Source organism: Gasterosteus aculeatus, chromosome 12 (assembly GCF_964276395.1).
Source record: "Gasterosteus aculeatus chromosome 12, fGasAcu3.hap1.1, whole genome shotgun sequence".
Taxonomy (NCBI): Eukaryota; Metazoa; Chordata; class Actinopteri; order Perciformes; family Gasterosteidae; genus Gasterosteus; species Gasterosteus aculeatus.
The window spans coordinates 22,115,545-22,126,975 of record NC_135700.1 but is presented as its reverse complement, the minus strand read 5'-3'; the positions used below and the strand labels follow the sequence as shown (position 1 = coordinate 22,126,975).

General features: G+C 45.3%; 1 protein-coding gene across 7 annotated transcripts; it reads left to right on the top strand.

Moving 5' to 3' along the window:
• Positions 1 to 3,827: 3,827 nt before the first annotated feature.
• chst1 (carbohydrate (keratan sulfate Gal-6) sulfotransferase 1) lies at positions 3,828 to 7,605 on the top strand. Of its 7 annotated transcripts, none has more exons than XM_040162022.2 (4): positions 3,842 to 4,246; positions 4,727 to 4,809; positions 4,988 to 5,079; positions 5,876 to 7,605. In XM_040162022.2, exon 4 carries the CDS (start codon positions 5,922 to 5,924, stop codon positions 7,197 to 7,199), a length of 1,278 nt encoding a protein of 425 aa, XP_040017956.1. In that variant the 5' UTR covers positions 3,842 to 4,246; positions 4,727 to 4,809; positions 4,988 to 5,079; positions 5,876 to 5,921; the 3' UTR covers positions 7,200 to 7,605. The 7 variants fall into 7 exon arrangements, with proteins under 7 accessions (XP_040017979.1, XP_040017956.1, XP_040017964.1 ...); XM_078085773.1 differs by having other exon boundaries at positions 3,876 to 4,468; XM_040162045.2 differs by lacking the exon at positions 4,988 to 5,079 and having other exon boundaries at positions 3,828 to 4,468.
• The last annotated feature ends 3,826 nt before the right edge of the window (positions 7,606 to 11,431 follow it).

Sequence of the window (11,431 nt, the reverse complement as noted above, 5' to 3'; positions counted from 1 at the left end):
CTTCACCTTGCTTCACAGCCCTCTACAAACACAACTGTCTCAAAAGTATAATTAGTTATGACTACCTAGATAGAACTAGATTCAAACTGACTTCCGAATGGGCTCCAGTGACAAACCGCTTCATCGCAGTCAAATGAGTCATCGCATGTGTGCAACCGTTGTGTGTCTGTTTCATGTTATCTTCATAAAGGCTACGAGGACGTTCGTTGAAGGACCCCAAACGTACGGACTCATCAAGAGAGGGGATGTGGTACGTATTTGATATAGAGACCTTGGACAAAGGACTCCGCAGAATGACAGCTGGAGCTGCGCAGGTTTACACGCTGCATGAAGCTCGTCCTCGGGGACCAACGTCTTGCTGGAATTTTCAAGCAGTCAGAAAGCGCGCACAGCCGACCCGTCGCTGCCGGAGAAACTCAGGCGGCCACTTGCATGTTCAGTGTAGTAGCTGCGGATTGGGGGAAGTTCTTGTTTGAGGTGAATATCAAACAGTTAGCCCAAAAGCCACCGTCTTCAACCGAACCGGGGAAAGAAGCCATATGCATGCGGTTACATCATTAGCTTCAGCTCGTGCGCCGCTTGAGGGCAGGTCAAGCAAAGACGCCGAGGGCCCACAGAACCGGCATCTGAGAGGTCAAAGAAAAGCGACTTTGTGACGCGTGCGTGAAGTGTTGCTGCCCTTCAACTCTTGAGAAGAAGAGAAAGATTGAACGGCTTTTAAACAAATCGATACTCTGCTACGATGTCATAGATTGGCTGATTTCATCGCCGCCTCCACGCCCCACGAAGCCACGGTCACGGCCCCGGGATCGTGATGCTACTTCCCCGCCAGGTCTTTTATTAAATTGTCACAGTCCCCATAACAAAACAAAAAAACAAATCTCTTACAAGCTCAGCTGTGGTTTTTGGCTCCACATGGACTCTAGAGATTGTATCTCGTGTGAATTATTCGGGAATGTGTGGCTGTGGCAACTGTTTTCTCAAATTAGCAATTAAAACTTTAAACATAATCTTTGCAATCATGCTGCAGCAAAATATTGTTAGTCTCCGTCAAAGCTTTATTTTGTGGAGGTTTCTGAAGCTACCACTTATGTCTACACTTGGCATGAAATTGCATTCGACTTCATTTCACTGAGACGGGAGATCTCGATGAATGCAAAAGTAGATTTTTTTCAAACAACGTTTGTAGGCTAAAGAACACGAAACACATTCAGTTTCTTTTGAGGTTCATCTGTATACATTTTCCTCTTTTACATCTAGAAGAACCGTATACAATAAAGAGTGTTATATTCAATCCAACGTGGTGGTCGTTCTCAAAAGTTCAACCCAAGGTTCATAGTTGCATAAATGAAAAACTCCAGGCACAAAAGAACTTCGCCTCTGTCACCATTTGCATACCAAAGATGATAGAGGGAGAGAGAGAGAACCCCCCCCTTCCTCCATCCACACACACAGGCGTAATTTAGCTTGGCATGTTATGCATCTATTACAAATCCTTTCATAGCATGCTCCAGAAGAATACCCCTGCGTGATAATGCTCTAAAAGGGCTATCGCGCTGCAGCAGATGCCCGGCGTCAGCGTGGGAGTGCGTCCCTCGACGAGGCTTTCTGCGAGCCGGGATCGCTGACAGTGGCAATCCGGGGACGGCCGTGGAATCGAAGCTGCATGGCTGCTTCTTTCTTCGCTGGCACTCCCTGCGGCACCGCGACGAGGTTGAGACAAAAACCCCCGACAACTTCTTGGGAGCGAGCAAGGAAAGGGCAACAAAGACAGCGTAATGGAAGAGCTGCAGGGGCCGATGTTTATCATCACCAGATGAGATCGAGTGAACGTTGCGTTAATCAGGGAACAGAGGGTGACACTGTTAGATAAGACGAGGGGGGATTGCCATTGTTGCAAAGTAACAAAGTGCATTGAGGATAAAGGTTTTACATCCAAATATAATATTAGAAAATGTGACAGAAAAAAAGCAGAATTAAAAGCAGTCAACGTGTTCGCTACTGTGACCAATTAAAATAATAAAAAAAAAAAAACGATGCTTACATTTTGCAAAAAAAGATGAAAGAAAAAAAGCATTCCACCACTGGACAGGGAGACAGCAAAGGATTTGGCTTCATGTCCAAAAGGATTTTAGAGACAGTCCAGGACTTGCTAATACGTCTGTACTCAAGAACTTGTATTTGTAATTTTAACAGTTTTCCAATTGTTTTAAAAGATATAAATATTTACCTCACCACTGCAGGTGTAATACGACTGCCTCTAAATATGCTTTAAAAACCCCCATCACTCCTGTCGGTTGAATTTCTCATAATATCTCCAATAACTAGCTAGAGACATTACACCTAGATGGCTTTGGCTCAAGAGTCGCGCCATCACACCTCACTATAGTTTATTGATCGGTCCAGCTCGCAGGCTCAGACACTTCTTCTGAAATATCGCCGTTCAAACTAAGGTTGCTAAAATTCAGGTCGGCGCCACGAAGCTACTTGACATCTGTGTGAAATGGAACGGGCGACGCGTCAACAATCCAGGGCCCTCGGCATCGCGGTAAAACACCTCTGGCACTTCTGGGGGCGCTTTAACTACCTCGCCGACCTCCCTGGATTTGTAAAAAAAACAGGAGCTCAGGTGGGAGGTGTTGAGGTAAAAAGGACTTACAGTAGCCACATTGACTTTGCACCAAAAAAAAAACTGCAAGTCCCAGAATGCACCACCAGCAGGCCAGTGCAGGCTGCTCATTATTTCAAATGGGAACACGAGTGAACAGAAGCAAACATCTCAGCCGAGAGAGGACCAAAACATCTACTCATGGTACATTGAAAAAAAGCCACTGCTACAGTAACTACGCTAACTTATTTCTTATTGGGATGATTATTTGTTCAATTTAAAGTATTTATTAATGTTTTATTCTTTACATAACTTCTGTTTTTTGTGTTTTGAAGGTTTTCAACCCGATGAACCAACCAGACAAAAGAATTAAAGAAGTTAACCAAAGCTCATTCGGTGAATTAACTCTTCCTAAAAGTTAAGTTTCACAAAACCAATCATGGTCACGACTGACTGGCTGGAACCACGTGTCTTGATTTTGTTGCGTCAGTCCTGTAAATGTTTAAATGCCATTATGTTCGTAATGGATGTATTTGGATCCATCTGCTCTACAACACTTGATAAAGCACAAAGTTTATGGCTGCAGGATAAACACTCGCCAGAGAAGTTTTTTCTCATTATTATTCGCTTATCTTCAAGTATTAATACAATATTTGCTGTAAAAAAACGAAACTAAACGTACAAGTCATTTATATAAAGTTCCTTATTATAATGTGGCACTAAACATAATTTATACGAACGTTGAAAGGCGACATGTATCTTCAGCCATTCTCTAAAGCTTATTTTCAGCGTGGGCTCAAACGGCGCGAGCACTTCACACTCCAGCTTTCCTGTTTTTATTATTATCCCTTTATTATCTGCCCATCCTCCCTTGTGTCGGTGCTCTGCAGAATCACAGAGCCCGGGGCTGTACAGCCGGTGACGAGTTCACAGTAAAAAAACGAAACATTAATATCCCATTGAAAATCTCATACAAAATACGTGTTATAGAATTAGACAAGTGGGACATTATGCAGGATATAGTGTCAAATAGATCATATAAAAATAGATACAAACTAGCACTGATTTCACGAAAAAAAAACTATAAAACATTTGCACGGTTATTCAATAAAAAGCAGGGGGGGTCTGTGAGTGTGTGCTGTGGGGGGCAGGAGACTGAAGAGGATGATGTTCGTGCGTGTGAGATAGAGAGGGGGAGTGGGGGGGGGGGCAGGTGGGAAGGGGGAGGGGCCTAGGGTGGTCCAGACAGTCGCTCCTTGTGTACCTCACACACTCTCAGCCTCCTCGCATCATCCGCGGAGGAGCTCCGCCGTCGCCCGTTTTTCTCTCCTCGCCGAGCGGCTGCTTCGCGGTAACGGAGCCGCTCCAGCTTTCCTCCAACACTTTTTGTTTTCTTTCTTTCTTTTTTGGTTAAAAAATATCCCCAATTGTCTCTGTGCATCCGACGCCGACTGTTCCATTCAAAGCGAAAGCGACTCGTCCTCCCCACCGTCACACGGGAGAATATTACGGCTCCGCCAGGCGCATTTATTCTCTCCAACCCCGAGAGGTGGGAAACGTTTGAGGACAAAAAGGAAAACAACAGCAGTGATTCGTGGACGAGCGGCGCACCATGAGAATAATTCAACTACCAACCAGGTATAAGAGAGTCGGCGCGTTGTCACTCCATCCTCTCACTGTGCTCCATCGTCAGATCTATGTGGGTTTTTTTTTTTTTTTAACGAATTGTTGAAACACTTGCGGCTGGTGCGTGGTGCGTTCACGTGCGCCGCGGTGTCTCGTCGCGGTGAGCGGGGAGGACGTCTGCATCGCGGAAAGATGTCTTGTCAAGGGAGCATAACGCGCCCCCGCTGCAGTACGGTGGGCATTTTTTTTATCCCGTTTCCCTCAAAAAATGTGCACGAGAAGCCGCGACGCTCTCTTGAGTTGCTTCCAGTATTTTGTGTTGTAGAGAAAACCCTCGCGCGCGTCAGTTCCTCAACGAAAAACACAGTGGGAGGATTTTTATTTATCTTTTCATTTAAAAAAAATATATATATTAACAGGAGCCTTCCTTCACGCTGCTCGGGGTCAGAAGATATATCTCCTGATGCATCATTTCTTTTTGGACCTTTGCAGGTCTTCTGCATGGCTTCTGGAGTGAAGATGGACAGCCTTTTATTCCACTTACACCATCCGAGCTCCATGCATCGAGGCGACCGGTATGTGACGCTCAAGTGTTTTTTGAGTAATATGAAATATATCACTCTGAATGGGACAGGTTATTTATCTGATTCTACACGTAAAGCATCATTTCCCCTTGACGTGACATTGGCGGTGAAGCTTTAAACTATTGTTTACCTTCCTTTGGCCGGTCTTTTCTTCTCCCTGATGAACAAGTGGGATGCAGCACAATGCTGAGACTCTCCAATCAGGCTGAACAGGGTCCTTGAATTAAATTAAGACTGATGCCGGAGGAGACAGAAAACCAGGTTGGATGCATTGGTTTTTACTGCAGCAGTCTGTAGTATAGTGTACTTAAAGTATTATGTCCATGATAATGATTATATAAGTCATTTCTTTCCCACAATGCTACAGACAGACAACCTGAATATTTGATTTGAAAAATTTGCAGAAAAGCTGTATAAAAATATGCAAAAGTTTCATTTTTAGTGCCTAAATACGGCCTGTTTAGTGTCTTTGCTTTACCAGAGTCAGCTGATTGGATGTGAACCATAAGTTCGAGGTCAGAACTCTCCTCTTTATCTGTCTCCTTCTTCAAAAATGAAGTAGGAGCAAATGAAGGAGCAAAGGCCGACGAATGAACTGATTAATTCACAGGACTCGTGGCCACAGAAATCTCTATTAAGAAGTCTTGTTCTATTTTCTTCTGTACCACGTCAACCTTGCTTTCAAAGTTACTGCAAATGTGATTGAAAATCTTTTGTCCCGACAATCATAAATAAATTATAGCCCTCTTATAAAAAACACTGACTCACCCTCTATCCTAAAATCAATCACAATTCAAGTGGTCCCACTCTTAATGGGCATATTCAAATGAGATGTCATTGTAGCGTTCTCCTCTGTCCACTGTCCACTCCATTTGTCCAATTGCACTGTCAGATATGTAATATCCACAATTGGAGGGCGGGAAGAGAATCACGTCTGTCTCGGCAGAAGCATCTAGAAAAAATATTCACGTAATGTTAGAACCGAAAGCCTAATGAAATAAAAAAAATGTCATCTCATTTCGCAGAATAAAACAGACACTTGTCGACTTGTTTGCAGGGTGAAGCTGGCATGGACCTCTTTGTCTAAATGAAGCGGTTCAGCCATGCAATGTTCCTGGAAGGCAGTGATTCTGCTGGCCTTGGCATCCATCGCCATCCAGTACACGGCCATCCGGACTCTCACCTCCAAGCCTTTCCAGCTGTGCCCTTTGCCCAGCCCCCAGAACTGTGGTCTCGGGGGCCAGGAGACCGAGCCCCCCTTTGAGCGGGGAGCGGCCGGCTGCGACGACTACCCTTACTTCTCCGTCAACGCCACCCGCAAAACGCACATCCTGGTGCTGGCCACCACCCGGAGCGGCTCCTCCTTCGTCGGCCAGCTGCTCAACCAGCACCAGGAGGTGTTCTACCTGTTCGAGCCCCTTTACCACGTCCAGACCACGCTGATCCCGCGCCTGTCGCACAGCCGCAACGCGGCCGACCGCCGCGTGATGCTGGGCGCCAGCCGGGACCTCCTGCGCAGCCTGTACGGTTGCGACCTCTACTTCCTGGAGAGCTACATCAAACCGACGCCCGCCAACCACACCACGGACAAACTGTTCCGGCGCGGCGCCAGCCGAGCGCTGTGCCAGCAGCCCGTGTGCGACGCCTTCGGCCCCGCCGATGTCAACGTCGAAGAAGGGGACTGCGTGAAGAAGTGCGCGGCCCTGAACATGACCTCGGCGACGGAGGCGTGCCGCGAGAGGAGACACGTGGCAATCAAAATCGTCCGGGTGCCGGAGATCGGAGATCTGCGCGCTCTGGTGGAGGACCCGCGGCTGAACATCAAGGTGATTCAGCTGGTCAGAGACCCGCGCGGCATCTTGTCGTCGCGGATCGAGACCTTCAGGGATACGTATCGTCTGTGGCGCATTTGGAGGGCCACGGGGCGGCGGCCCTACAACCTAGACTTGAGTCAGCTCACGGTCGTCTGTGAAGACTTCCTCAGTTCCGTTTCGACCGGTCTCGGCCATCCCTACTGGCTGAAAGGGAAATACATGTTGGTGCGTTATGAGGATCTGGCCAGGAATCCGCTCCTCAAGACAAAAGAGATGTACGACTATCTGGGGCTGCCTTTGGATAAAAACGTGGAAGAGTGGATACACGCAAACACCCGGGGGAGCAGTGAGCCCTCAGCCAAACACAAGTTTGGTACAGTGAGGGACTCGGCGGCTAATGCCGAGAGTTGGCGCTTGAAACTGTCTTACGACATGGTAGAGTACACGCAGAGTGTTTGTCAAAAAGTACTTCACCAGCTGGGATACAAGGCTGTGAAATCAGTCGAGGAACTGAAAAACATGTCCCTCTCACTGGTTCAGGACAAAGCTTTTGTACCATTTTTGTAACAAAGATAGTTCTCTAATGACTATTTTTGATATATTTATAAATGTTGCCTTATGATTTCTGTTTTTTGTTTCTGTACTTTTGTTTCTTGGAATTTGCACTAAAGATTTTGAACGCACCGAGGGAACAGCGGACGATTCCCTCATTGTCACAGAACAGCACACTTTAAACACCGAGTAATCAAACAAGCTAGTTTACAAATGTCTCATTTTGTTTTATTTCATCAATAGAACCTAATACGAGGCACTGTCTTCATGACCTTTACCTGTATGCAAGTTGTTCTCTTCAAAAATCATGGGATGGAAATCAGGTGGGGTTGGGACAAGGCCGACGTGCTTCTTTTAAACCTGTGCTGGGAAATTCAGACTCTACTGTTCAATAAACAGCGAATGTGGCAGTCAACCTTTACCAACATGGCATTTCTATCCATGCGGGAAGAGGAGAGATACTTCTGACAGATGCCGTGCTCGCAATGGATAATTGCAAACAATTAATAGGCTCTCGAGTTAGAGGAACAGAATCCCACTGGAGGTGGTGAGTGTCTCACCAGAGGATTTACAACCATCTGTGACAGAAAAACACAAACTAATGAGAGATAATGTCAAAATGTTAAAAACCGTTGGTGCTTGGAGGATACACGCAGGAAGGTTACAGCATTAGAAACACGAATGTGGACATGACACGGGTCTTTATTCTAGTAGCACTCTCATGAACTGAATCTGTTCATTTTATTTAATAGTTGATTTTTTTTTTATTTGTTCTCGATTTATTCTAAATTCAGTGTGAAATGAACACGGCCTTTTGTCTTATTTACGATTAAAATTGTTCAAGCTACTGTCGTCCGCTGACGGTGAGACTTTTTACAAAACAGTAAAGGAATTCTTTGCTTTTGTGTCACCGGATTAGCAGGGCAAGTTATTGAAACCCAAAACACCCACGAACAATACGAAAACACATCTTTATCCGTTCATGTTGGATCTATGTTTATCCTCCACATGAAAGATTCATAACCGGGGAAGAGAAGCCTTTGCGGCACCGCAGATTCTCCTTGTTCTGCCGGATGAGTGGGTAGCTTACACTTTACAACCACATGCATAGAGGATACCCACATAAGATGGTGTAGACAAAGAGAGCATTACCGTAATGACTCTCCATAATCTGGGACAAATCCTCTGATGGTTGACGTAGCAGTTTGCTGTTTTATCCGCGCCACGTCAAAAGGTTGAAGGTTATCTTTTGTCAGTGAATCACCACCATTCCAGCAAACTTAACTGCAGTGTTCAATGTGTGTATGTGTAGAACATGTCACAGACAAGGAAACTCAAATTGTCTTAAAAAAAAGGCCTCCAGCGTCTTCCTGAGGCTTTTATTCAGAGACATTTGCAGGACGGCGTTGTGGAAAACACACTGAATTGCCCCTTGTATTCATAAAATACCAGCTTTTTTTCATATTCTTCCTTTAATATATCGCTGGACACACTGGACGGTTGCTCAAAAGCTGGACACAATATGGTTTACTTTCATGTATTCCTCAACAGAAACTGGCTTTTGCTTTATAATCCATTTCTCGTAACTTTCCTCCATTTAAGTGAAATGATTGTCATTGTCTGCTGTAACAATGCTGTTGAATACTAATGGGTTTTTGCACCATTATTTCCGCCACAAAGGGTAGATGTGAATTCTGAGACCCCGCTCACGCTCTTAAACAATAACTGGAACAAACAGCTTGTTCTATTACAGATGTTTTATTTTTGAAGGCCTGTTTAGCTTAAGTAATGCTTAGTTTGCCGGCTAGCGTGCAGAATACGAGATGATCTCACGCTTTGCACCGCGTTTCTAAAGCTCCTTGCAGCTTAAATAGCGCGTTGGTTTGCATTAAGTAGCACAAAAAGGGTGTGTGCACAACACACAGCTGTGGTTATAAAAGGCAGAGTAAAGTCCTCTCATGGGCATTAAAATCCTGCTTTCAACGCGACGACCGTATTAATCGTCACTCTGAAATGGTTTAAAGTAACGTACAATTTGACACAAAAATGAGACTGGCTTTCAGATCCGCCATCCTTTTACAAGGGAAAATGTTCAAATATAGCAGATCTGATGAATTTACCATGACGATGAGACAACATAGTAGTAAAAGTCCTTAATGAGGCGACGTGGGCGAGCGACGTCCGTTAATTTCCACGCGATGGCCACTTGTTTACCCATAAGATGTGAATGGCTCATCAGTATTGGAGAGCGGATGTCCATTGAGATGCAGAGCACAAACCTTTGATCCTCCTCTGTGCCGAGGCTGCAGGCAAACTCTTTTCCTCTCTCCCTCCTCTTCTGCCTGCGTTTTCTCCATCACCCACCTCTTTCTTTTCTCACAGAGATCTCAGGGGATTGTCCCCTCGCTTCAAGGCTCACTCTCTGTTTTTCACTTTACTTCTGAATCTTTGCGATACGCTTGGCATACTTTTCAAATTTGAAAAAAAAACAAAAAAAATGCAGCAAAGCTGTACGTGAACACGCGCGTGACTTCTTTGAGCAATTAAATGTGGTAGTTTGACATTTTGGGGATATAGGCTCATTTGCTCCCTGTCGGAGAGTTAGATTAGGAGATTTATACTTCTCTCCGTCTGTATGTTAACTACGAAGCTACAAATAGCAGCTGCAAGTCGCCTCAGCTCAGCACAAATTCTGGAAACAGGTGGAAGCCGTGAATGTACAAAGACGTCTGGATGGAGCCTTGCAGAAGGGCCTTCTAAAAGTTGCTCCGTGGTGCATGAAACCAAAAGGACTAAACTGTCAATAAAACAACCAGCACCTTATAGCGACCTTCCAAATGTACAAGCCAGTAGTGCTACACTATCGTGATGATATGGCATAAAAAACCTCTTTTGATTATCCAGATGTTTGGACTAGAAAGAGGATTTATCTGATAAGAAAGAAACCATCCTCCTCAATAACAGAATGGAATGTAAAAAGCTACTTTGGGCCGAGTGGTATCAGGTGACAGACTCAATCGGCCTTGGTGAAACCGCTCGCCGCCCTCGCGGCAACAAAATCCACCTTCCAGCACCAACTAACATATTAAAACTGGTTAATCTGGCAATTCTCTATAGAAATGAAAGCTTTAAAAGATTAGATTGCTTTTTGACACTGAGGAAATATTTTTTCTAGCTAATTGGCTTCTGCCTGCAGCTTCATATTTCCTGTGTGGACAAAATAGAGAGTGGAATTGCACAGTAACTAACACAGCAAGGGAACACTGCCGTGGAACCCTTCCAACCTTTTGCAGGACAGTCTTTTGGTTTTCAACCTACCCAGTGACAATAAATCTCTTCTTATGGGCTTTAATGGATGCAAGAGTCCATCAGCAAGCTCAGCGTCTGAAGGCTCATACTGAATTGTGTTTGCTGTGTCATTTATATCTCATTTATTCATTGCAAATTAACAAGAACCAACATAATTTGGTAGTCCATCAACAGTGGTGCATTTGAGCCATATCCCTGCACATGGACATTGTTTTAAATGAAGCTTTCTGCTTCCTTGCTTCTAATGTGAGACTGTGACAATTCGCTACTAAACGTTGCTCCCCCTCCGACCCCGGCCGGGCGGTTTGCAGCCTTCCTTGCACGTGTCAGTGAGTGTCGGAGTGTCTCCGGGCTCTCGCCGAGCCCGTTGTGTGTTTTTTATTGCGTCCCATGGCACATGGTTCACCAGCCCCTGGAAGAAGGTACAGCAAATCCCTCCGTGTCTCCCTCTGTCGTCTTATTCGCCTCCCTTCATAGTGTGACCTTAATAACCCGACCTTGTGTGACTGCATGACGAAGCAGAGAGATATTTGCTTCTTTGTGCCCACTGTTGGCTGAGCTGAGCTGACAGAACATGTCCTGGTAGCTAAGTTAGCGAGCCAAGGAGGCTGAAGGAGAAGAAAGGATTCTTGAAAAGTGTGCAGGAATTAAGTGTTCATTCTAACAAACTGCAGTCTGAGATGAAAGTCCTCTGTTAGTATTTGACATGCTTCGCGTTTCCCTTTGTTTGCGAGTGAGTCCACGCAGGCATCTCTGCTCCTCGGTGGGATGTGGCGAAGTGAAAAGCCCCGTGGACCGGAACAAATCCAAGTGACGACTGGACACGTTATGCAAGTCCTCGTCCACGTACCGTCTTTGAACCCTTTTAGGGGTCTCCTCTCTGGAAAACTCAGTCGCCGCCTACTCTGATGTTATGCACCTACCGCCATGTCATATTT